The 25673-nt window shown below is 48.7% G+C and overlaps 1 protein-coding gene and 1 pseudogene across 8 annotated transcripts; both read right to left on the reverse strand.

Annotated features, from left to right (window-relative positions):
• Nucleotides 1-580: 580 nt before the first annotated feature.
• GRIPAP1 (GRIP1 associated protein 1) lies at nt 581-23160 on the reverse strand. Of its 8 annotated transcripts, none has more exons than XM_055563566.1 (27): nt 21915-23152; nt 19833-19899; nt 19638-19699; nt 18643-18669; nt 17735-17842; nt 17202-17231; nt 14602-14752; nt 13612-13796; nt 13387-13434; nt 12674-12705; nt 12521-12568; nt 12284-12383; nt 10911-10988; nt 10623-10715; nt 9763-9897; nt 9282-9377; nt 8849-9061; nt 8604-8717; nt 7531-7608; nt 7351-7446; nt 7173-7229; nt 6961-7060; nt 5309-5439; nt 3207-3329; nt 2956-3049; nt 1993-2147; nt 581-1132 (listed from the first exon to the last, which is right to left on the reverse strand). In XM_055563566.1, the coding sequence occupies exons 1-27, from the start codon at nt 21954-21956 to the stop codon at nt 1040-1042; spliced, it is 2556 nt and encodes an 851-aa protein (XP_055419541.1). In that variant the 5' UTR covers nt 21957-23152; the 3' UTR covers nt 581-1039. The 8 variants fall into 8 exon arrangements, with proteins under 8 accessions (XP_055419541.1, XP_055419547.1, XP_055419543.1 ...); XM_055563572.1 differs by lacking the exon at nt 21915-23152 and adding an exon at nt 21234-21360; XM_055563568.1 differs by lacking the exon at nt 13387-13434 and having other exon boundaries at nt 21915-23160.
• Nucleotides 23161-24316: 1156 nt separating this feature from the next.
• Nucleotides 24317-24373, reverse strand: LOC129640477 (uncharacterized; annotated as a pseudogene).
• Between the last annotated feature and the right edge of the window lie 1300 nt (nt 24374-25673).

Below are 25673 nucleotides of genomic sequence, written 5' to 3' on the forward strand. Positions count from 1 at the left end.
CGGATCTTCCCGACTCAGGAATCAAACCGGGATCTCCTGTATTGCAGGCGGATTCTTTACCAACTGAGCTATCAGGGAAGCCCATCCATAGCTCTATCTATCATTTATTATACCTACTCTTTAGTCTTCCCATTAGCTCATCCATCAAACTAGCCACTCATCCATCCACACATCCCCCAAGCCATCCATCTGTCCATTTATATCCCCACTTGTCCCTCCTCCACCTATCCACTTGTCCAGCAACCCATTTGTCCATTTATTCACCCACTTATCCATCCATCCATTTATTTACCATCACCAATCCATGCAACATTCCACTTTATCCGTCAGTCCATCCAACCATTTATCCATCCTCCCATCTGTCCACTCATCTATACCCACACCCCAAACAGATCCACCCACATACATGTCTGTGGGTATTTCTGCTCCACTCAGTTTGAGAGACTGTAACTGGAGACAGGCTGGCTGAGGGTGGGGGAAGAGAGTAAAAGGTGCACCCAGTGACCACCCTCCCCCTTCCAGTAACCTCCCTACCCCAAGCACATCCCTCATAGTTGGAAAGAATCAGAGCAGACAGTGAGTGGGTGGGCCCATCTGGCCAGATGGTATTTTGGCTGCACAGCCGTTACACACACACACATTGCTAGAACGCTGAACATGGACCATGCCCCACCCAACATCCCCAGTCCCAAATGCAGAGTAGCCAGGCTTCCAGACATAAATTAAAAAATAAAATTAAATTAAAAAGAGTTGGTCTCTTGGAGGGAGAGCTCATGCAGAGATGAAGGCAAAGGCCCCTGGGAGCCAGGACCAAGGAGGAAGAGAAAACCCTGCCCCTCCCCTCAGGATTCCCCACTCCCCAGGGGCCTCAGCCCTAAGACAGGGTCACTGACACCAGCCATCAGGCCTCCAACCCCTTTAATGTCCAGTCTCCCAACCTATTTGATATTGGCCCCAGCCCCCATTTTCCCACCACAGCCCAAGGGAATGGTGTCCTGGGAGCCACAGAAGGAAGGGAGTGGGTGCAGCCTGCAGGTCTTTAGCTGGCTTCTCCTGGTTCTAGGTCAGGGTCGGGGGACCCCACGCACTCCTTGCTGAGCCGCACAATTTCCTGGGACAGAACTTCCATGTCCTAAGAAACAATGGAGCCATCAGGGGTCAGAGAAGGTGGCAGGCGATGGCACCCTCACCAAGCCTGGGTGTCATTCATCTCATCCCCTCGATCTCCAGGTATGTCTAGCTTGAGACAGGAAGGTATTTGAAAAAATCCCAGAGCTCCCAGCAGTGGGCTGGGCTCAGGAAAGGTGTGTGTGCTGTGTATGAGGGGGTGAGGGGTGCCTAGAGCCAGGGATATGGACATGGGAGTGGATCATCTGCTGTACCCCTATCCCCACCACCTTCTTATCTACTGAATAGTGAGCTTGCTTCTCTGAGGTAGGGGCTGGACCTGTATCCTTTCTGACTTACCCTGAGATGGGGAAATACTTGGATGGCAGGGTGGGTGAGTGGACACATGGGTGGATTCATGGGAGATCCATGGTAGGGAAACAGGTGGACAGATGAACTGTTCATAGGACAGATGGAGGACAACAGGTGGGCAGGCAGAGGGCTGGGCAAGTGGGTGAAAGGCAAGACAAGGGGTAACTGATGATTAGGTGTGAGAGAGAGAGAGATGTCAGGAAATGGATGCAAAGATATGTGCAGATGATCAGACAGGTAGCAAGGCAGATGGACAAATAGTTGGTGGGCTGATGGGAGAGTGGCTGAATGTGTATGACTGGATGAGTGCGTGGATACAAGGACAGAAGGAAGAGTGAAAGATTAAAACTGAGAAAAAAAAAAGATTAAAACTGAGAGTGAGTACGTTGACTGGATGATGGGAAGATGAGGGGGAAGGAGCACACGGTGAATGGGGTAGGTGAAGGGGGAACTGGCAGATGACCCAGGGGCTGTGTGGCTAGACAAAGGGGTGGGCTGACAGGCCAGACTTGCCTTGTGCAAATGCATATTCTTGGTCAACTGCTCTTCCAGCATGTTCTGTAGCTTCTTGTTCATCTCCCGAAGGTTCTCGTCACCTGGCTTCACTAGGTCTCTCAGGACGCTGCCCAGCCCGCTGCGGTCTGTGTGGCCTGCTGCCACAGATACATCTGCAAGGACCCAGGCTGAGAACCACCCCCTTGGCCAAGATGGACAGAGACAGAACAGGAAAGAGGGAAACAGGGAGTAGGGGAGAAGAATGGGAGGAGCAGCCTAATGGAGGGGCAGAGGCTTTGCCATGTGAGACCCTGGCTTCACTTACTAGCTGTGCAGCCCTGAAAAATCAGGATAAGAACTCACTCATGGAAAAATGCCTATGATTGTGTGCAACACAGTCAGCTCTCAGCACGGGTCAAGTGGTATTGTTCTGATTAAGGTTTAATAAAACAGGGAGAGGAGAAGGTCTGAAAGAAAGGGACAAAAGAAACAAAGATGGGGTGGGGGAAGGAAGAGGAAAAGGAGGAGAGGGGAGGAAGAGCAGGGAGGAGGGAAGGACCCTAAAAGGGCTATGTATCCAGAGAATGAAAATTTCCAGTGGTGGAACCATTTAGACAGGCAGTAGGAACAGTGAGCCATAATGAAGCGGGGCAGGGATGAGGCAGAAAGAAGAGAAGGGAGAGAAAGGAGGGGAAGAAACACAGGGAGGAGAAAGGAGAATGGGAAGGAAAGACACTCAAGATAGGAGGGTGGAGAGATGACAGAGCCTCAGACAAGAGAGAGGAACCGAGAAGAGAGATGGGGTAGAGAGGAAGGCAGTAAGGTCCTGGCCTGGCTGGCTCCCTACTCCACCACCTGTGGTGTTTGCAGTAACTTTGGTGAGTTCCGTCAGAACAGAGAGGCCACAGCTCTGGATGGCAGGGAAGGCAGGGGCAGGTGAGGGGCTGGATGAGGGGTGAGGGCTGGGGAGGCAGCACTTACCAATCCGGCTGTCCATGACATAGGTCTCAATGATGGCGCTCTTCCGGCAGAGGTCCTCTGCCATGGACGCACTGCTCACCTCCAGGTGCTTCACCTGCAGGGTGGCCCAGCCCACCTCAGACCCTAAACTGCAGCATGTTTACACAGGAGGAGGGGCCTGGCCAGATACTGCCCCATCTCCACCCCCAACTCCTGCCACCCCAGCCTCCTTGCCAAGGAAGGCCAAGCAAGGACAAGCAAGCAGATGGCACCTTCTCCTCCAGCATCCATTTCTCCTGCTGCATCTCCGCCAGGCGCTGAAAGAGCTCAGCCACTTCCTCATCTGACAGCTCCGCTGGCCGTGGGGGCTGGGCCTGAGGGCTGCTGGATAAGGACTGCAGGGAAGAGTGGGGGAGAGGCCAGCCCAGGCTCAGCACTGTCACCCCAGATAGGATCCAGGACTGAGGAGAACCAAGCCGGGGGTGGGCTTTGCAACTGGGGCTGCAGACAAACTATAGACAAGTCTTGGCACCCTCAGAGACTCTGGATCCCCCTTTGCCTAAAGAGGGAGACAAGAACCATCACACCACACACAGTATAGACTTATTGAGATCATGAAGGGAGAGCCTGGGGCCCCTGAGTTCTCCCAGTTGGCAGGAGAATCAGGGGAGAGAAGAACAAACTAAATGACACCACCAGGAAGCCCACAGGAAAATCCCAAAGGTGGGACACTTTCTGCAGGTTAACTGGGCTGGTCTCTTCTACAGGATGATGTCATGAAAATGAGGGATCACACTCGATTCAAGAGATTTAAGGGACATAAAGCAACCAGATGCAACAAGTGTGCTCGAAATTGAATGCTGGTTTTCATAAAACCAGCAATAAAGGACATTTTGGGACCAACTAGAGAAATCTGATGGCACCCCACTCCAGTACTCTTGCCTGGAAAATCCCATGGACGGAGGAGCCTGGTGGGCTCAGTCCATGGGGTCGCTAAGAGTCAGACACAACTCAGCGACTTCCCTTTCACTTTTCACTTTCATGCATTGGAGAAGGAAATGGCAACCCACTCCAGTGTTCTTGCCTGGAGAATCCCAGGGACGGGGGAGCCTGGTGGGCTGCCGTCTATGGGGTCATACAGAGTCGGACATGACTGAAGCGACTTAGCAGCAGGAGCAGAGAAATCTGATTAAGGTCAAAGTACTACAGAAGATGTGTGAGTGCTCAGTTGTATCCGACTCTTTGCAACCCCATGGAATGTACCCCACCAGGCTCCTCTGTCCATGGAATTCTCCAGGCAAGAATACTGGAGTGGGTAGACCTTTCCTCCTCCAGGGGATCTTCCTGACCCAGGGATCAAACCCACATCACTTGAACATTTACCAATTAGGATGGTAGAGATCAGTTGGTTACTTGCAATCTTATTTAGGTTTAAAAAAAGAGAGAGGGGTCTAGAGGGGTATGAACTAAGAATTTACAGTGGTGATCTCTGGATGGTAAAGATGTGATTTCCTTAGATTTAAAAAAAATCTTTGCTGTGTTTTTTTAATTTTTCTACAATGTATGTGCATGCATGCTCAGTTGCTTCAGTCGTGTCCAACTCTTTGTGACCCTATGGACTGTAGCCCACCAGGCTCCTCTATCCAAGGGATTCTCCAGGCAAGAATACTGGAGTGGGTTGCCATGCCCTCCTCCAGGGGATCTTCCCAACCCAGGGATCAAACCTGGGTCTCCTGTGTCTCCTGCATTGTAGGCGGATTCTTTACCACTGAGCCACCAAGGAAGCCCCTCTACAATGTACACAAACTACTTATAGAATGATAAAAAAGTTATTTCCAAATATAAGGGTCTGGCAAGGAAGCTGACATAGACGACAATAATAAATGATAACTATGGTGGTGGTGGTTTAGTCGCTAAGTCATGTCCGACTCTTGTGACCCGTGGACTGTAGCCCGCCAGGCTCCTCTGTCTATGGGGTTTTCCAGGCAAGGATACTGGAGTGGATTGCCATTTCCTTCTCCAGGGGATCTTCTTGAAAGACCCAGGAATCCAACCCAGGTCTCCTGCATTGCAGGCAGATTCTTTACCGACTGAGCTACAAGGGAAGCCCAGTGATAACTATGAATTGGGGAAAAAAAGGATCTCCTACATGGATAATGCACCTACTATGAGCCACATATTTTATGGCACCAGGAAAGGTAGAATTTGCCCAGAAATGATGAAACAGAGGGTCAGAGAAAATAATTTGTTCATCCTCCATTAAGCAATCTGAATCCAAGTTTGTGAGCTTGAGGAAAACTTGACAAGAATATATGTGTGCTGGGCCCAGAATGTGGGTAGAAGCTGGGGCTGTAGGTTCTTCCCTGCCCCTTACCCTCGCTGGAACAGTTGAGCTCTCCTTCTCCCGCAAGATCTCACGGTAGCTGAAGGAGGAGACGCTACTGCTGTCCCCAGTCTGGGTCCGGCTTGGTGAGTTCATCTCTGAGAGAACCAGCTCCTCGAGCCCTGGGCAGAGAGGGAAGAGAAATCTGAGCCCCAATCCCCCAGGGTCCCAGGGCAGGAAGAGGCAGAAATAGATTTGACAGAGATGGAGAGAGGCAAAGAGACACTCAGTCATGATGCAGACAGTAGGGTAGGGAAAGGCAGAAGCAGAAAAAAGAGCTGTTTCTCTAGGCAAACACACGCCAGAAGTGAAACAAAGGTGAAGATGGGGAGAAAGAGATGATGCAGGCACAAATGGGCATAAACTGGTGTATGCACTCAGACTCAAGGTACACAATAGCTGGAGAGGGCACAGGGGCACCCACACATGCAGAGAGAAGACCCCAGATAGACAACAAGCCAGAGCAGATGATAGAGGCTAACAGAGATGCTGGTTTAGGACACAAGTCAGAGTAGTGACACAGAGAGAAAAGATGGCAATAGACTCAGAGGCATACACCTAAATCTGACTTTCCTAATGGACAAATAGAATGTATGGCACACAGTTTGAATCTGTTTATTGATTTGTACAGCAACTTGCAACAGAAAAATAAAAGTCCTCCCTTATAAAGAGAGGTAACTTCAGGAGACTGAGTGCCTCAGCGAGACAGTGATTTGGTGAGAAATACACCCGTTTTTGACAGATCACTTGAAACACAGCCACCAAGCATGTGCCTCTGTTCCTGCAGCTGCTTCTGAGTGTCAGGGAGGGGGGCTGACACAACAAGCCAAGGGTCTCCAGCAAGAGCAGGGTGGCTGGGGAGGGATAGGCAGCAAGTTTTCTCTCACTTGTGATACAGGAAATGCACCAGAGCCATCACTGCAACTTATTTAAACAGTTTTAGGCCATTTCTTTGTTAAAAAAAAAAAAAAAAGAAGTCTGAGGCAATTCAAATTTTTCTGTTTTATCTTCTGCCTTAAGTGGCAGAAATAATGTAGATTTTAACTGCATAATGATCACATGGTAGTTCTGCTACCTGATTGTAAGTCTGTCTCCCCAGCTCAATAGGAAACTCCTGGAGGACTGAGACTTGGGGTAGGGGGTTCCTATCAGGGACCCCAGATGTGAGTGTGAGGGATCAGTCCATATTTACAGAACGAGAGAAAGAACACAAGAGACTGAGAGACACTAGGTGAGGTGTGGGAGTGTATGAGGGGTAGTGAGGAGACAGACAGAGACAAAGACAGATGAGAGAGACCGAGGAGAGAGAGAGACAAAGGAACAGAGAGAACAAAAGAGCAGGATGAGAAAAAGAGAGAACTAGAGAGGGAAGGCTGGGAGAGAAAGGCAGATAGAGATGAAATGAGGAGGCAGAGAGAGAGAAACAGAAGAGATAAAGCAAAAAGGAGAGCGAGCCCAGAGAGAGAATGCAGAGAGAGAAACAGAGGAGGGAGAGATGCAGAGAAAGGGTAAAAGACAAAGTTCAAGAGGGACAGAAGACACAGGAGTGCTCTACAGAGTAAAGTACAGGAAGCAGCCCCAGCCTTCAAGCCCAGGCTACGCCTCCCCACACCTCAGCCTCCCCTGTGCTCTGGGCCCTTCACCTGAGCGGCTCTTGCTGTTCGTGAGAATGTCTTGCAGCCGCTCCTGCAGCTTATCTGCTCGTTTCCGCTCTAGGTGCAGCTGCCGTTTGAGGTCCTTGAGCTGTGGGGAAAGGCGGAAAGAGGGGGGCTGAGGCCTGGTGGGCCCACAGGTGGGGCACCACAGGGCAGGAGTGGGCCATGCATGAACACCTCCCAAGCATGTGCTGTCATACCGCAGCACTGCCCTTCTTCTCCAGGATTCGCTGCCCATCCACGGTGTCCTTCACTTCCTGTGGGAGAGAGAGCATGGCTGTGGGTGCCAGCATGGCTGCCTGTGGTGTGCTCCCTCCCTGCCCCACCACTGCATGCTGATCCCCAGGGTGTTTCAAGGGCTCAGGAGGGACCAGGGACCTGCTTCAGGCTGTTGATGGTCTTCAGGTGACAGTCCCGCTCCTCCTGAGCCTGTCGGAGCTGCTCCTGCACACCCTGTAGCTCCTCCTCCTTGCTCTGCAAAGCAGAAGGCAGCTCAGGCCAAGGCCTGGGAAACCTCAGTCCTCCCACCAGAGAGGAATGCTGTCATACAGTAGGTACCTTCAGCTCCCTGGTGTGCTGCTCCCGACACTGCCTGAGGGCTTCCTCTTGTTCCTGTTGCTGCTGCTGCAGAGATTCCTACAAGACAAGTCCCAGGTCTGACCACAGCCCCCCAGAGAACATCACGCCCAGTGAGGAGGGTAAGGGATTGCAGTGGGCCCCTGGGTGTGCAGAGAAGACACTCCCACAGGGAACACTGGATGAGGAAGTGTCACATCAAGGACCAACATCTGCATTTACATCTTATTTAATAAAACATAACATAGCACTACTGCACGCCAGGAATGTTGTGCATGCTAAGTTGCTTCAGTCGTGTCCAACTCTTTGTAACCCCATGGACTCTAGCCCACCAGGCTACTCTGTCCATGGGATTCTCCAGGCAAGAATACTGGAGTAGGTTGCCATTTCCTCCTCCAGGGGATCTTCCTGACTCAGGGATCAAACCCACATCTTTTTCGTCTCCTGCATTGGCAGGTAGGCATTGGCAGGCAGGTTTTTTACCATTAGCGCCACCTGGGACTTTATATGTATTACCTCATTTTATAGAACCCTCCCATAGTACCTAGACAGCAAGTATTATTGTTATCATTTTTTTATGGATGTTGAAAACCGGCCACAGAGAAGTAAATAACTTGCACAAGGCCACACAGCTATAATAGAAAGCAGCCTAGCCAGGATTCAAACCCAGGCAAACAACTGGCTCCAGCTTGTATGTTCTTCACTGCCATGTGACACAGCCTCTTATGTACTATCATCAGTTTTCCAAAAAATGGTAGTAAAAGTTGTGGTTGGAACAAAAGTAGAATGATTGTATTATAATAAATTCCTGACAGAAGCACAGTGTAAGAAGGAAGAGGTGCCTTTTCAAATTTGCACAGCTGACATTCTGCCCTACTGATTGATGACCATGCCCCATTCCCCCCCAGAGGGGTGCTGTTAAGCCAGGAAGTGCAGTGAGGATGCTCAAGTCCAGAGTATCTCAGAAACTTCCAGGGCCTGACCACTCCTGGTCCCTTTGTTTGCCATGGGTACCCTCTCAACAAGCCTCTGAGCATCCACAGGCACCAACTCACCTCAGCCTCCTTCAAGCGCCGTTCAAACCAGCCCTTGGCTCCATCCATAGAGTGTACCTGAGCTTGAAGTTCTTCTACCGTCTGCTGAAGAGTCTCCAGTTCCCGCGTTCGGGCCTGTGAGAGAGCAGGCCACCATGGGCCAGGTGGAGAAGTGGGAACCTCACCCATGCCACCCCCTGGCCCATCAGCAGTGCTTCGCTCCCCAGGTTTTAGAGGCAGAAGGGCACCATCATCTACCCACCCACCTTCTCCTCACGGATCTGCCCACGCAGCTCCTCCTCCTGCCGCTTCTTGTCTTCATGCAGCTCACGGAGCTCACGCTCATAGCGGGCCCGCACCCCCAGCACCTCCTTCTCATGCCGTAGTCGCACTGCTCCCAGCTCTTCCTTGTGCTGGGACTTCTCCTGCAGCGTCTCCATGGCCAGCTCATCCAACATGGCCTTCCGCTTCTCAGCACTCTGGTGGGCAGGCAGGAGGACGCCAGTCAACCTCCTCTCCAAAACCAAGTAAGGGCAAAGGAACAAGCCAAAGTGCACCTCTCCCCCAGCCTCACTGACCAGGCTAAGCCACCCACCCCTCCTCATAGAAGTGGCTACTTTATGCCCCCTCCCATTCCCTTGGGTTGGCCCACATCACCTGTGCCCCTGCAGTCTGGGCGACCCCCTCAGTGTTGCCCACCTTCCGAGCCTCCTGTAGTTCCTGGATCAATTGCTCCTTCTCCTGCCCGAGTTCCTGGAGTTGTTCCAGCAGCCGACTATTGGCCCGCAATGACTCCTAATGCAGAGACAAAGGGAGTGAGTTTGATCAAGAGCCCCCAGGAGGTGCTGGTCACCCAAGATACGTCTGGTCAAGTGAGTGATGGTCTCTCTGTTTCTAGATTAGAAACATGCAGAGACCCCTAGCTGCTCCTCAGCATTAATTCTCCCACCATTATTCTGGTTTCTATTATGGAATCAGATTGGCTACCCTAACTAACTGAAGAGGCTCAATCTCAAGTGAAATGACTTGGTCTGGGACACGCTGGTGCTAATAAGCTCGGAAGTCATACTGGAACCCAGGTCTGCCTGACTCCATGGTCTTCCCACCGCACCTCATGGGAAGTTCCACTGAGCCAGAACTAGGGAACTAGGGGGAGACAGGTGCAAGCCAGAGGTGTCACCTGGAGCTGGCAGTTCAGGTCATCTTTCTGTCCCATGAGGTCCTCATACTGAGTCTGCCGCTGCTGCAACTCAGCTGTCAGTCCAGCGGTTTGTTCCCGGAGCATATTCAGTTCTTGGGTCTTTGCTGTTTGGATCTGGAAAGAATGGTGGTAATGGGAGTGGAGTGAAAGAGGCCCCAGGGGCCAGTCACGAGATGTTCCCAGGGAGACAGGGAGAGAGATGAAAGGAGAGCCAGGAGGAGAGAGAGAATTTCAAAGAGAAAATCAGTCAAAGTGATCAAGAGGGGATTGGACAAATGTGGTATATTCATACAATGAAATAGTACACAGAGATAGCAAAACAGATTAGTGCTACATATGGATAAACCTCACAGATAGAATGCTTCAAGAAAGAGGCCAGACATAAGATTGGGTGTCTGATTCCATTTACATGAAGTTGAAGAACAAACAAAACTAATCTATGTTACTAAAGGTCAGAGAAGTGCTTATTTCGGGGAAGTACTGACTGAAAAGAGGTAATAGGGGCCTCTGGGATGCTGAAAATGCTCTATATCTTCCTCTGGGTGGTGGTTGCACAGAGATAGATAAATATACAGACAGGGACAATTCACTGAATGTACACTTAAGATTAGTACACTTCTTGGCTTTTTAGCAGTGAGAAACTAGAATATAAGAAAAGCAGAGATGGGGGACCAGAGAGAAGAGGGGTGGAAGCCAAGACAAAGAAGCTGAGAATGAGATAGAAGCAGAGGCAGGAGAACAGCATGAAGTCCAGGCGACCCTACCCCAATGTGGATCACAAGCAGAGCGAGATGGGGGAACTAGGGAGGGATCAGCATGGGCTCCCATGTATCCTGTACCTGCTCCAGGGCAGCCAGGCTAGTTCTCAGAGCATTATTCTCAGTCAAAAGTCCTTCCACTTGTTCCTGCGCATCTGCACTCTGGAGGGACACCTGGCCCCACCCCACAACAAGTGAGAGTGGGTCCAGAACCGGAAAACAGGACCTACCCGCAGCCAAGAAAGAAAGGACACACCCACAAGAACCACGACCAGGGGAAGTAGGACCCCTGGGTCCTTGCCTGCCTGCACAGTACCCGCTCAACCTGCCCTCACCCCCACCTCCCCAAGCCCGCTCAGTACAATATACCTGATCCTGTAGGGCTCGCAGAGCTGCCGCATGCTCCAGGCGCTCCCCTTGCCGCTGATCTCTCAGCTCTGCCAAGCTCTGTAGGGACCAGGTCAGGGGAGCCCATTCCAGACCTCAGCCTCCCCTGGGGTACGTATAATCATACAGACCTCCTCTATGGAAGGGGGAGCATGTTGCCAGCACTTGAGGGTCTGGGGCTACCCAGCTATCAGCGATCTCAGGCTCACCCACACTCTAGGTCATTATCCCAAGGGGCCTCACACACCCCTGTATACATCCCAGTCCTAAGCACCTCAGAAAACACCTACAGTCCTAGGGATCTCAAATTCACTCAGCCCCCAACCATGCGAGGTCCCATGTTGACCCAGAGTCCAGCACAGGGGCCTCAGGATTCTCAGACACACTCAACTCCCAGGGACTACAGCTTCACCCAGACTCCTGACCCCAACCCCCAGAGGTTTTAGACACATGCAACTCCCATGTCCCTAGTCCCCAAGAGTCTCTGACCCATCCAAACTCACAGCCACAGATCCTTCAGGTTTCAAACTGATACAATTGCATAGTTTCCAGCTCCTGGTGAGGTCTCAGACCGACACCTCACCTGCCACTCCTGCCCCCAGTCAGTGGGGATCTTCAGACCCAGCTAACTGAAGACCCAGCTTTATCTAGACTTCTGTCCCCAGCTCCGAGGGGTCTTAGACTCAAAGCCACTATATCCCCCAGTCCAAGGGACCTCAGACACATTCACTCTAAAGGGAAGCCTGGAGACATTAAAGTCACCCAGCCCCACACCCTTAGGAGCCTCAAACCTCCCCAGACTTTTGCTCCAATCTCTGGATGTCTCAGATTCACCAGTTTTTTATCCACAGTCCCCAGGCATCTCAGGACCACCCAGCTCACATGATCCAAATTCCCAGGTATCTCAAGACCCAACCCAGCTCCCAAGCTCTGAAGGTCTCAAAGGCACTCAGCCTCCAGGCCCAGCTGTGTCCATAGTTCTAAAAGTTACCCAGCCTCTAGAGAGTTCAGACTCGCTCCAACTCCTGGTCCCAGTCCAGTGACCACAGATTTCTTCAGATTCCTATCTCTAATACCCCAGCAATTCAGATTCATCCACACTTGTGGCACACAGAGCCCTAGTCCTCAGCCCCTCTGAGATTTTTGATTCATGCAGAGTCCTAGCCCAACCCCTAGGGCTCTCAGGGTTCCCCAGTTTCCATTTTCCTAACTCCTAGGGGGTCCAGGACCCATTCAGTCCTTATATTTCTAACACAGGAACTATCAGACTCCCCAGCTAGCCTCCGCGGACCTCAGAGCTGCCCAGACTTGCAGCCCCGTCCCTATCCCAGTGATCTCAGAAACCAGCCCCTCACCTGATTGGCAGCCTCGAGCTCCTGCTGCAGCTTTTGAGTTCGAGCCAACTGGGCTTTGAGATCAGCCTCCTTCCGCTGTTGTAACTCCTCAATCTTGTTCCTGGGGGTGATTGGTGGAGGTGGGGACACGCTGACCACAGCCAGAGGCCCAGTCTCCTAGTTTGGCCCCAGGATCTTTGGTTAATCATGCTGGGCACTGCCATATTATCTACCAATATTCCCAACCCTGGTAGTTACCGGCTGTCATTGAATAGTGTCTCCTTTTCTGTCTGCAGACGGCAAAAACTAGGCACAGAAAGATAGATGTATATGGATCAGTTCCACTAGTCAAGCTCCTCCCTAGTCCCCCCCAAACCCCTTCCTCCCCAGCTCTGAAAAAAAGAAATTTACCTTTCTTGTTTCTTTTTCAGTTTCTCGGAGAGCTGAGGTTGGGGAAGGGGTTACAGACAAGTGATAATAATGAGAATAATATTAATAAAGACAAAAATTAACTTCATGTTTACAGACACTTTCCACTAAGGCCTTTCTGGAAACTGGGATTTACTTATGTTACCTCACAGAATCCTCAAAACTGTCCTGAGCAGTGAACACTACTGGCTTTACAAATGGGGAAACAGTCTCAGAAGGGTTAAGTAATTTGGTTGGGCAGCTGGTCGGCAGCAAAAATGTGACCTCCACCCAGCTCCTCTGGCTCCAAAGCCCAACATATGCCCCCAATCTATTGACTGATGGCCACATCACAGAATAGCTAGGCTGGGAGTCCTGGAAAGCAGGATCATAATTAGCTGCCTCACCACTGGGTCTCAAGTCCCTAAGAGCCAGCAATCTATAAATGCTTGGATGGATGGATGGACAGATGAATGAACAAGCAGAGCTGGGAGGACACAGAAGGATGGGATGGGACTTGCCAAGCACAAGACACAGAGGGACATTAGCCCATATCATATTGAAAGCATATCTGTGACATAAATGTGTGTCTCTGCATTTCACAGATGATGAAATTGGGCTTTGAGGAGATACTCTGCCCCTCTATCCTACTAACAGAAGCATGGCAGGCAGGGAGTGGGTGAGGGCAAAGTCCAGGGAAAGCTTAGCAGCCCCACCTTAGCAAGTTCTTCCTGCAACCTGGATGTTTCAGCCTGCTTCAAGGTCTGCCAGAATGGATGAGGGAGGGAATTGTTATCAGCAAGGCAGGAGGTAGGGCCTGTGCCTTTCCCTGCCCTCCTAATCCATCAGCCCACAAGATGGTGATGTCACAGACATCACCAGGCAGAGGTAGGGCATCCACCTGCCTTCTGGCACCCCAGCCCCAACAGACCCAGATTCACCTCCAAGCCTTGCAGTTGCTCCCAGAGCAATCTCTTTTCCTCCTTCTCCATCTCCCATTTCAGTTCCACTTCTGCCAATGGCATGGGGGCCACAAGAGGGGAAGCTGGGCCCCCTGGGGGGTCCCCTTCACCCTCACTGGCAGCTGGGGGCCTCCCAGCCTCTTTCCCATAGCGCTCCTGCAGGGCTAGTGGGCAGAACAGACATATGATGGATGAGGTAGTCTTTGAAGACCCCTGACTCACCTCAAATAGAGGGAGCACTGGCAACAGAAACCCTGCTCCAATGGTCACAAGCCTACAAAATCAAGGTTCAGCCCCCACTTCTCACAAATCTTTTAAGCCCCACCAACCACAGAAATCCTATCTACCATCAAATCAGCCCAAGTTAGTTTCTCAAGACCCAACTCCATCCTTAAGCCCCTCCCAGTCCTCCAAGGTGATGGTGATACCCACCCTCCTCCACTTACAGCTGAATCCTTCTACAACCTCTAATCCCCAGCCACATTCTACAAAGTCTCCCTTCTGATCACCAAACTATCACCCACCACCCCACAAGCCCCAGCTGCTCTCCAAAAGTCCACATATCAGGACACTCCCACACTCAATGAAGCTTTCTTTCAGCTTTCATCCCAGACCCCACTGACAACTTGGGCTCAGAATCTTCCTAACGTTCCTGCCTTCCCTTTCTCCATTTAGCAAACATCTCCTTTCTGATGTTCTAGCTGCTAATCTGTAACACTTGCTAGGTATCAGGTGCTGAACTAAACTCAGAAAGATTATCACCTCTTATCTCTATTACGATTTTCCAGGTGCATGCACTTGGTAGATGACAAAGCTTTGGCTCAGAGAGGTGAAATGGCTTGTCCGAAGTCATAACACTGCTTCACGGCAGGGCCAAGCCTGATTCTGAAGCCTGTACCTTCTCTGAGGGAAGACAACACCTGACTCAAGCCCCAAGGTCCCCATATTACCAGCAGGGTGTCCACACACCTGCCACGTTCTTCTGCAAGGCTGTGTTCTCCGCCTGCAGTCTCAGTAGTTCCCCATCCACAAGGCTCCCAGCTTGGGCAGCCCCTTCTCTGGCAGCCCCAGCCTTCAGTTGCTGGTTCTCCCGCTCCAGCTGTTCCATCTGGCTGCAGAGCTGAGCAGGGGACAGGTGAGGTGGCAGAAAAGCAAAGAATCAGAACAGCATTTGCTGAAATATACATAGCACTTGGTCCATGTACTTTACAATTCATTTAGTTCCCATAACACCCTTGTGATGTAGAGGCTACACAGATAAGGATACTGAGGCACAGATGTTAAACAACCTCACACAGCTGTGAAGTGAAAGAGTAACAGAAGATTTGAGAATACTGAGAACAATTTTCCACCTGCCCACGTCCAACCTCACAGTCACAATTCAAGACCTCAGGCTCCTCTACAAGTTGCTGGTCCCAGATGTCAACATGATGGATGGCCCCACTGCCAGCCCTCTTCTGTGAAGCAGTCTGCATCTGGGAGCCAAGGCACCACAGACAGCTTTCAGAGCATTTCCAGGATCAGTATTGCCCACAGCTCCCTATCATTAGCCCTGGGAGAGCTCATGAAGAATACAATGCAAATCCAACTAAGCCAGCCCCCTGTTCAACTACTGGACAGTAGACCTGACAAGATCCTTTGTCCCCATTTTCAGATGAGAATACTGAGGCCTACAGGAAATTTTTATTTTATTGTCTGGCATATTTTCTACCCAAAGCACCATTTCTTTCATATGACTGGCTTTTTTGCAACCACCAGTGCTCTGCTCAAACGTCACCTTTCAAGTAATATTCCCCAACACAGAAACAATAATACTTGCTAGCATGGCGTTTTGTTCACTTCTTTCTTACTTAGCACAAACTATGATTAAATTTACCTAGTATGATTTTAATTTCTTACATCTCTGAAAAATTTTGGATCATAAATTGTGATTCACAATTAAATTTTATTTCATAACATAGAGTCACAAGCACAGATTCCAAAGCCAGACTGCTTGCATGTGAATTTCTACTCTGCCATTTGATCTTGGCACCAAGTTTTTCATCTCTCTGGGACTGTTTTCCTGATAGTAATGATATCTCATCATTTTGCCAAGAGAATTAAACGAGTGAATAATGTAAAGCACAACAAACAGGACCTACTTGTTCAGTCGTGTCTGACTCTTTGCAACCCCATGGACCGTAGCTCGCCAGGTTCTTCTGTCCATGGGATTCTCCAGGCAAGAATACCGGAGTGGGTTGCCATTTCCTTCTCCAGGGGATCTTCCCAACTCAGGGATTGAACCCAGGTCTCCTGCATTGCAGGCAGATTCTTTACTGTCTGAGCCACCAAGCAAGTCCATAAATAGGACCTGGTGGTGGTTTAGTCACTTAGTCGTGTCCAACTCTTGCAACCTCATGGACTGCAGCCTGCCAGGCTCCTCCGTCCATGGGATTCTCCAGGCAAGAAAACTGGAGTGGTTTGCCATTTCCTTTTCCAGAGGATCTTCCTGACGCAGGAATCAAACCTAGGTCTCCTGCATTGTAGGCAGATTCTTTACCACCTGAGCTATGAGGGAAGCCCAAATAGGACCTGGCACACAGTAAATTCAATATAACTGTCAGCTATCGGTGCTATTATTTGTCTACTATAGTATCATTTTTTTCTCCCATTCCACTCCCAGAAATACAAGCTACCCAAGAAGGAGGACTATTCTGTGCTACTTAGAACTATTTCCAGAACACAGAGCACACAGTGGGGGCTCAGTAACTATTTGTTGAAGGAACAACTGAGCTGAAATATCTTGGCAAATAAGTGGCAGAGACAGGCCTTGAACTCAGGCCTCCCTGTGAGCACTTTTAGCTTCTAGGAGGAGGAGGGGGAGTGTGAAGGAGGTTCTATACTTGGCCCAGTGCCTAGCTCAGGGCAGATGCTGAGAAATACGAGCTGGATTTCTGGAGGAATAACTGCCCTACCTCACCCAGCAAGAACCATGATACCATTGAGGCTGGAGGAAGGCAGCAGTGAAAAGTGAGGCAATGATGTCAGCTGTTATGTGAGCACCAGGGGTTCTGAATTTTGGGGGACAAGGACCCACTGGGAGGTACTGTAGAAAGGAGCAATGTGGTAAGACCTGCAGGTCAGAACTCTTTAGACCAGGCCTGGTACAAGAAGCTGGAAGTGAGGAGACAGCAAGGAGGCTGTGGGAATAGAGCAGGTAATAGGTGGTAAGGGCTGAGGCAGGGCAAGGCCATAGGATAGATATAAACCTTTTAAATAGTCAAGAAATATTTTAGAGGGAAAATGAACTAATAAAAGAGTATTATCAGCAGCTAACACCAACTTAAGCTGATACTATGTGCAAGACTGTTCTAAGTGGTTTGCAGACATTAATTGATTCAGTATACACAAAAGCCCTGCCAAGCAGGTACTGTCATTATCAGCTTTTCCATTTTAACATTTGGGAACCAAGAAACAGGGAGCTTAAGTGAATTGTTTAAGGTTACAGTTAGTAAAAGGCAGAGCCGACAGTTTAATCAAGGCCTTCTGGATCTTTACTATTACTTACTAAATTGCCTCTGGTATCGTACCTGCATACTTGCATACTCCATACTGCGTACCTGCATACAAACATACTTTGCTTTGTTTTCTTTTTTGAAGTCTCGAGCCCTACATTCTCAGGTAGAGCCTTGGAAATACCTATTTTTTTTGCCATGAGACTTCTCCCCTTAAAAGACACTAAAAACTTAGAAGAGAAAAGGGAAGCAGCTTAAACATCTTTCCATCCCATACTAAGCATAAGAATTTTACCTAAGACCCCCCAGTAACCTGGGGCTGCATAGCACCAGCCCCAAAATATACACCAGGAGACTTGAAGCTCAAAGAAAAGGAGTGACCTGGTCAAGAACCAGCTGACATTAAGGCTTGCAGCCTTCTAATCCCAGCAGTGAGTGGTCCCATCTGTCAAACCACTGCCCCCCAACACAGTTCCAGGCCGTGTTTCAGCACCATGGACAGTGAGTCAGGGCCAGCCTCTGTCCAACCACCCTCAGCAGCCCTCCAGCCATAACCCATGTGGTCCCTACCCCTCGCAACCCCCCTCAATTATCCAGGGCACCAGCACCTTGCTGAACTCGGCCATAAGCGTGCTGTTCTGCAAGCGGAAGTCCTCCTCCTGGCTATGCAGCTTTGCCTGAAGCATCTCATTTTCACTCAGCAGCCCCTCGACTTCCTGCAGTGGCAGATGTAAGCCAGGTCTCCAACAGGGGTAGAAAGGATGGAGCAATAGGGCAAAGAAACAGAAATGGAGAAAATGACATTGAGGGGAGAACACAGGGTACAAAGAATGAGATGGGTGAAATCAGGAGATACAAGGGGAAAGAGAGATATAAGGAGGAATAAAAGAGGAGATAGGGAGGGAGAGAAAGACATGGGAGAGAATGAGAGGAAAAGAGGGGTATACAGAAATTGGAGAGAAAGAAAACAGAGATATGGGGAAAGGAGGTTAGAGAGAAAGGAGAGAGGGATGGGGAGGGGGAGAGAGAGAGAAAAAGAAAAGGTAGGATGATGGAGAGATAGGAACAAAGAGATCAACAGAGGGAGAATGGAACAGAGAGACGGGGTCAGGGAAAGAAATGAACCAGGAAGAGAGAGGAACAGGGGAGTGAGGAAAAAGGAGTCAAGAGAGACAAAGAAAGGGAAAGAAGAAATGAAACAATGACAGAGACAGGAACAGGTGGGGGAAAGACAAAGAGAAGGTTGGGGAGAGAAACAAGAGTCCAAGAAGAACAGGAAGACAGAGACAGAGAGAGGCTCAGAGAGGAGGATAAAGAAAAAGGGAGAAAGACACACACAGAGAGAGACAAAACAGGAACACAAAAAACAGACACAAAAGCACATGGCTGGGAGGTAGTCACAGATGCAAGTGCACACACAGAGAAAGAAAGGCCAGTGCAAGGAGATCCCAGCATACCGAAACATCCCCTCTAAGGCAGTCTACCAGACACATTTACCCGCCAGGGGTCCCCTTACCTGAGCTTTCTTGCTCTTGCTCAGTGCCTAAAGGTGAGGGGCATGGGAAGAGAGATAAGGTGAATAGAGATGGACTCCCTCACTAGGGTATGGAGAGATTGTGGCAAATGTCAAGGGGACACAATGATGACAGGGGTTGAGGGATGGGGGTGTCTATAACCACAGAACTCACACAACAATTTATAGCCCAAAGGAATGGAGTGAGTATGGAGCACCCTGCTTACACCCTTTCCTTTAAGCTCTTGAGCTTTTCACGGGTCATAGTATTTAACCCTTCACAGGCTGGATCTCTGGGCTCAGAAATTATGGCTTCATTGCTACATCTGTCCAAACATATCTATGTGGATCCCTCCAAAGAACCATGGAAACTGCTGTTCCTCTGCTGGGCAGCTGAGGACACTGCCAGTTTGGGAAATCAGCACCCCATCAAAGAGAGAGAAGCCCTGCTTTCTGACTGCCAGACTTTCTGCACTCTGTATTCCTTCATCTAGCAAATGTTTGTGGAGCACATACTATGTATAACATTGTGCTATGCTTGGGGACAGAGCAGTGAAGAAAGAGACAAAAGAGGGCCTTGAATGCCTTAAGTGGCCATGACAGGTTATATGCTATCTCACCTTCAAAGGATCTGAGAGGTAGGTTTAGTCTCACTTTACCAACAGGACCAGGACGGGGTGGGGAATAGGAGGACAAGGCAGGAATGTGAGTGGAGGACAGAAGGCAGAGTCAAGGTGACTTACTGATAGATTTGATTATTTTAAATAAGTAGTTGAAATTAAAAATGAAGTAAGAGTAAACTAAAATTAATCAATAAATTAAACAAAATTAGATAAAATTACCAAACAAAGGAGATTTCCACGAGAAATTTCTGAATGACTGATGACAACATGTAACATTAGGTTACATGCTGGTTCACTGCAGGTGCTCACTGGACAAATGAATGAGTCAGATGGCTACAGGGAAACTTGGGTGAGTGAGTAGGTGGAGGGAGGTACCTTCTGAGCTTTGCTGAACTCCTTATCCAGGTAGGCAACCTTCTGTCGAAGACTGGTGAGTTCTGGTGTGGGGAAAGCAGGGAGTCTCAGCTTCAGTCAGCTGAAAGGTCTTCCTGCCAGGCCTCTGAGGTATTTTCCCCCCTTGGCCTCTGTCCCCCAGAGCCAACCCCATCTAATGAGACCCTCTTGGCTCACCAACACCATTCTTGCGTAGTTCATCTGAAAGCTGGTAGTTGTTTGTCCGGAGTTCTAGTAGCTGAGCCTGAGAGGGAAGCATGGAGGGAAATGACTTGGCAGGAACGTGCCCCCTACCCTCATGAGGAGGGAACCAACCCGCTGAGCCCCAGAGACCCTGTTGCCCTTCTTGTGCCTTCTTAGTCACTCTTAAGACCTGTGCCTACTGCATCCCAAATGAGTCCAGCCGCTCAGCCCCTGTCCCACCTTCTCCAGTTCTACTTATGACCACAGCCAGCCTTGAACATCTCCCTGCTGCTTCCACCTCTCCCCTTTCAGTCCAACTATGACTCCAGTGATGCCACAGTGCTGACCCAGTCCATCTCTTGTTCCTGTGTGTTCCATGGCTCTCCGTGCCCTCAGGATGAAGTCGGCTTCCTCACCCTGGCTGGCCTCGTCACACACTAAACACTTTTCAGTCTTCTATCAGAGGTGCTGTCTATCCTCTTGGCCTGAGTAGGGGGCAGGGGACTGCCTTCTTCCCTTTTTCCCAAGGGAAGAGGGCTTGGTATTATGACTAATTTCAATGAGTAAAAACGGGCTGCCCGGGGTCCCCACAAGCAAGGCTCTCAAAATGTCCAGATCCCTTTCAAGAATCGAGGACAAGTGAAGTATGCGGCATTCCAAACAGCATATCCCTACCTATCAGCCCCTCAGGGCACTGAGGCCAGTTCTTCCCAGAACAACCATCCCTTACAGCACCAGGACCTTTCCCTCTCTCCCATGGCACTAGACTCCATTCCTGGGTGGTCTGCTAAAGGGGAGAGGGCTTGGCCCCTATACAACCTTTCCTGCCCCTGTCCACTCCCGGACCCTCTCCTGATCCAATGAGAACACCCCTGGCACCCACTTAAGAGTCTCTATCCATCAGAGTCCAATGGTTTTCCCTTCACTCATGACTAATGGAATCAATCTTCCTCACTCAAGGGTCTCCTACACCCCTCAAGATCTCCCCAGTCATGATCCAATGAGATGAACCTATACCCTTCAGGGTTTTTCCCCCACAAGGCCTTGGATGGGTTAGGTGGATTACCCTTACTCACATAGGATAACTCTTATGCACAAGTTACAAGGGCCTTCCCCTTTTATGGTCCAATTATCTCGCCCTTCCACCCTCAGGGTCCTTCACACAGTGACAACTGGTTTCCTTCATTCAAGGACCAATGGATTATCTGTCTTCACTTGGAGTTCCTCCTGTCCTCCCACAGACCCTACACAGGGTTTCCCCCCTTGAGTCTACCCACGCACAAAATCCAATGGTATTCCCCAGTAAGGAACTATGTCAACAAGGGCCCCCTTTGGCCTTTCATCCCATCTCAGAGCCCCACCAAAAGAATCAAGTGGTCAGAATACTCAGGGTACCTTCCCAGAGCCCGGTGATCTCCTCTCCACGTGGTCCAAGGGTATCACTCTTTCACCTCCTCTGGTTCTCTCTCCAACAAGGATTAATGGTATTACCCATTCAGGGCCTTCATCACCCCAGCCCTAATGGGATCACCCCTAATCATCCAATGGTACCACCCCTTGCACAGAAGCTCCACCTCCCAAGAACAATGACAACATGTGGGGTCTTTCCCCAGTGCCCTGACATAGTGGTATCTCCCACAAAAATGTCTACCTCCCACCAGTAATGGTATTGCCCTCTCCAGGGCTCCCCCCACCATGACGCAAACAACCCAACGCCCGCTTCCTTCCTCTCCAGGCAAAATGGTTTCGCCTTCTCAGGATCTCCTTCCCTCAAAGCTCAGCAATATAATCGCCCACCTAGGGTGTCTCCCAAAGGTCTCGTCCCCTCCAGGTCTCAGTAAGGTATCACCCACGCTAGATCTCTCTTCCACCCACAAGGCTAACAGAATCCAACCGCTGAGGGCCCAACAGTCTCTTAGAATCCAGTAGTCTCACCACTCGGAGCCTCAGTTTCCCTTCTCCAGACCCCTTAGACTCAAGGTCCATCCCAACCAACCCCTGTTCAAAGCCAGTGGCACAATCTCTCTCTTCCCCGCACCCCCGTCACCTAGCCTGCTTTTCCCCGCCGAGCGGTACCTGCATCCGCTGAAACTCCTCTTCAGACAGAGCTTGCGCCATGTTCCTCCCCCCCACCCCCCCAACAGCTTTCTGCGCCGACGCGGTTTGTCTCTCCTGTCAGTAGAATTGGGTCGGACCAAACCACCGGGCAGGAATAGAGGGGGAGGAGTCTACTCCGGAAGTTCAGCGTTTTGGAAACCGAGACAAGAGAAAAAAAACTGGCCGGTTAAGTGAATTGCAGTTTAGGATTTTACCAGAATCCAGGTCATTAGATCTGGTTTTTGAGCTATCATTAGACTATTCATTGTGATGCGACACTGTGACATTCCTGTGTCATGGGACTCGTCGCTAGGGAAGTGTTTGCCGACCGAAAATCGCGCTTCCGCGGTACTCCTTTAAGGAAGATGGTCGGCTTTACAGTGGAAATGAAAGCGGAAGCTTTGCGCGTGTCTTGTTCCGGCCCTCCTCCGGGTGACCCCAAAAAGGGAATCCCGTCTCTTGTGAAGCCCTTGGCGTGTTTTGTTTTTTTTTTTCAAAGATTTGACGCTGATTTTTTTTTTTTTTTTTAACATGATACTGTTAGGTAAAGGGCCCAGCCACCAATAAATTTAAAATACCTGCAAGGAAAGAATGGCAGTGAATCAAACGAGAAAGCTTCACTTAAAAAACAAAACTAGGATAGCAAAACATCAGGAACATTCAAATAAGTGTTAAAATGCATTATGAACGTCTCTTGTGCTTACCGGCCACCGCTGCAAACCCTGCCACCCAAGCAGTAGTTTTTATTTGGGAAAGAAAAAAATTAGCATGTTTAGCAGCAACATATCTGGTACTAGGATATGCCCTATTTTCTCTTTTTTGTCTTTTTAGTGGGGCGAGGAGAAAAACGATTTTATGCCATTTTAAACTTACAGAAAAGCAAGAATGGTATAAGGAAATGTGTTTAGTCACTCAGTCGTGTCTGACCGTTTGTGACCCCATGGACTGTAGCCCGCCAGGCTCCTCTGTCCATGGGGATTCTCCAGGCAAGAATACTGGAGTGGATTGCCATGCCCTCCTCCAGGGGATCTTCCCAACCCAGGGATTGAACACAGGTCTCTCGCATTGCAGGCGGGTCCTTTACTGTCTGAGCTGCCAGGGAAGCCCATAAGGAAATTACCTGTACCCTTGTGCCAGCTTCATCAGTTCACATTTTGCCGCCTTTGCTTTATCAGCCTGTCTTTAGATATAAAATTTTTGAACTATTGACTTCAGCATCCATCAATGATTTCCTAACACCAACATTCCTTTGATATTTGTTAGTTACTAGTCTACTGTAAGAAAGAGCTTTCTCTTCTTCCCCATTTATGTATTTAGATCTGTACAGACTCGTTCTTATTTTATTCCATAGATTATAATCAATCACTATCATTATTTCCTTTGACGCTCAAATTGTCCCAGATTTGACCAGTGGAAGCTCCTTCAGGTTGACTTTTGTGTCCTTCTGACATGGCCCCATCATTTTTTTAAAAAAAGCACTTCCTTGCTTTCTAGCATTACAAGATGCTCCAGACTCAACATTATTCCTTTTTAGCCCCAGTTGAGAAAGTGTTCATTGCTATTAGAGTGTAATTTTTTCTATGCTGTCTCAGTGTACAGAGCTAAGAAATACACGTATATGAACTAATTCATGTATACACACATATCTATTATATCTAGTTACATATTTTGCTATAGGTATATGTATTTTTTATTTTTATTTTTTGGTCATGCTGTGTGGCATGTTGGATCTTAGTTCCCTGACCAGGAATAGAATCTGTACCCTCTGCAATGGAAGCAAGGAGTCTTAACCACTGGACCATGGGGGTAAGTACCTTTTATTTTTTAGGTATATGTACTTTAAAAACATAAGTATACTACTAATAACTTCCATTTCAACACAACACACAAGACTCATTTTAGTTTCCTCACTTTTCATATTCTTCTTTTTTTTATTATTATTATTTTTTACTTTACAATATTGTATTGGTTTTGCCAAACATCAACATGCATCCGCCACAGTTGTACACGTGTTCCCCATCCTGAACCCCCCTCCCACCTCCCTCCCCATACCATCCCTCTGGGTCATCCCAGTGCACCAGCCCCAAGCTTCCTGTATCCTGCATCGAACCTGGACTGGCAATTCGTTTCTTATATGATATTATACATGTTTTACTGCCATTCTCCCAAATCATCCCCCCCTCCCTCTCCCACAGAGTCCAAAAGACTGTTCTATACCTCTGTGTCTCTTTTGCTGTCTTGCATACAGGGTTGTCGTTACCATCTTTCTAAATTCCATATATATGCGTTAGTATACTGTATTGGTGTTTTTCCTTCTGGCTTACTTTACCCTGTATAATAGGCTCCAGTTTCATCCACTTCATTAGAACTGATTCAAATGTCCATGCTAATCTTCTCTGTATCGTTCCAATTTTAGTATATGTGCTTGAAGTGAGCACTGATATTCTTCTCCAACAGAAAGAAACCTATCTCCCACTGTCCACAATAAATTTACTTATTTGTGTAATCATAATGCACATTAACTCCAGGATTGCTTACCCATAAACTATGAAAAACAAATCTATCAACTAGAGGTCAATACTTTTTTACAGCTTCTTTTGTATTTAGATTCCTGTTGGTTTCTAGGCAAAATACTGTGTTTAACAAGACTACCATAGCTTCAATACAATGCAGTTCCTTTTGTTTTTAATCTGATGGTAGTCAAAATACTGTGTTTAAAATTTGCTTGGCTTGGACTTCCCTGGTGGTCTAGTGGTTTAGACTCTGAGATGCCAATGCAGGGGGTGAGGTTTGATCCCTGGGTGGGGAACTAAGATCCCACATGCCAGTGGCCAAAAAGATTTTTTAAAAATTTGCTTGGGGTAGTTCTCCCTCTCCCCAATGCCCCTCCCCCATGAGGCTGCATGATTCATTTGAAATATGGTTAGGTTCCTTTGTTTTTGTTTGAATTCCATTTTGCCCTCCCCTCCACCTCCTTGTTGAGGTAACCAACCTATTTAATTTCTAGTTTATCCTTTCTCTTTTTTTTTTTCACACAAATGAGCACATGTGAAGAGGAGCAGAAATGCCACCCCAAAATATGCCACTTTGATTTGCATTGCTCTAATAATTAGCGATACTGAGCATCTTTTCACGTACCTGTTGGCCATCTGTGTCTTCTTTAGAGAAATGTCTACAAAATGTGGTACTTTGGTGTGTGACTTATTTTAAGCTGAAAAGAATCAAGACCAGCACACTGAAGAAAAATTTCTACCTCTCCTTTAACCGCATAGAAGAATTAAGATAGGTGGTCTAGCCCAGAAAGAGAACTATACCAGCGATAACGTATTATCTAAAAGACCCGGCATGGCCAAGCAAACATTTGACTAAGAAACATCTGCTCTTATCATCCTGTGAATTGCCCTCCTCCCCTTTGAAACCTCTCTGAAGCCCTTATCCCATTCCTTAGCTCAGTTTGGCATGTAAGCCTCAATTGCCCAGCTACCTTTGGGTCTCATATTTTTATGGGTATCTTGCACATACAAAATTAGTTTTTCTCCTATTTATCTGTCTTATGTCAATTTAATTATTAAACCAGCACAGAACCTACAGAATAGAAGGAAAACTTTTCTGCTGTAACACATACATGTATATTATCTCATTTATCCTACATGAAGGGTAACATCCTGTAACTACTCTTTTGCACTTTGCATTTTTCATTTGATAATATCTTCTTTCTCTCTGTCTCAGGTACATAGT

Source organism: Bubalus kerabau, chromosome X (assembly GCF_029407905.1).
Source record: "Bubalus kerabau isolate K-KA32 ecotype Philippines breed swamp buffalo chromosome X, PCC_UOA_SB_1v2, whole genome shotgun sequence".
In the NCBI taxonomy this organism is placed as follows: domain Eukaryota; kingdom Metazoa; phylum Chordata; class Mammalia; order Artiodactyla; family Bovidae; genus Bubalus; species Bubalus kerabau.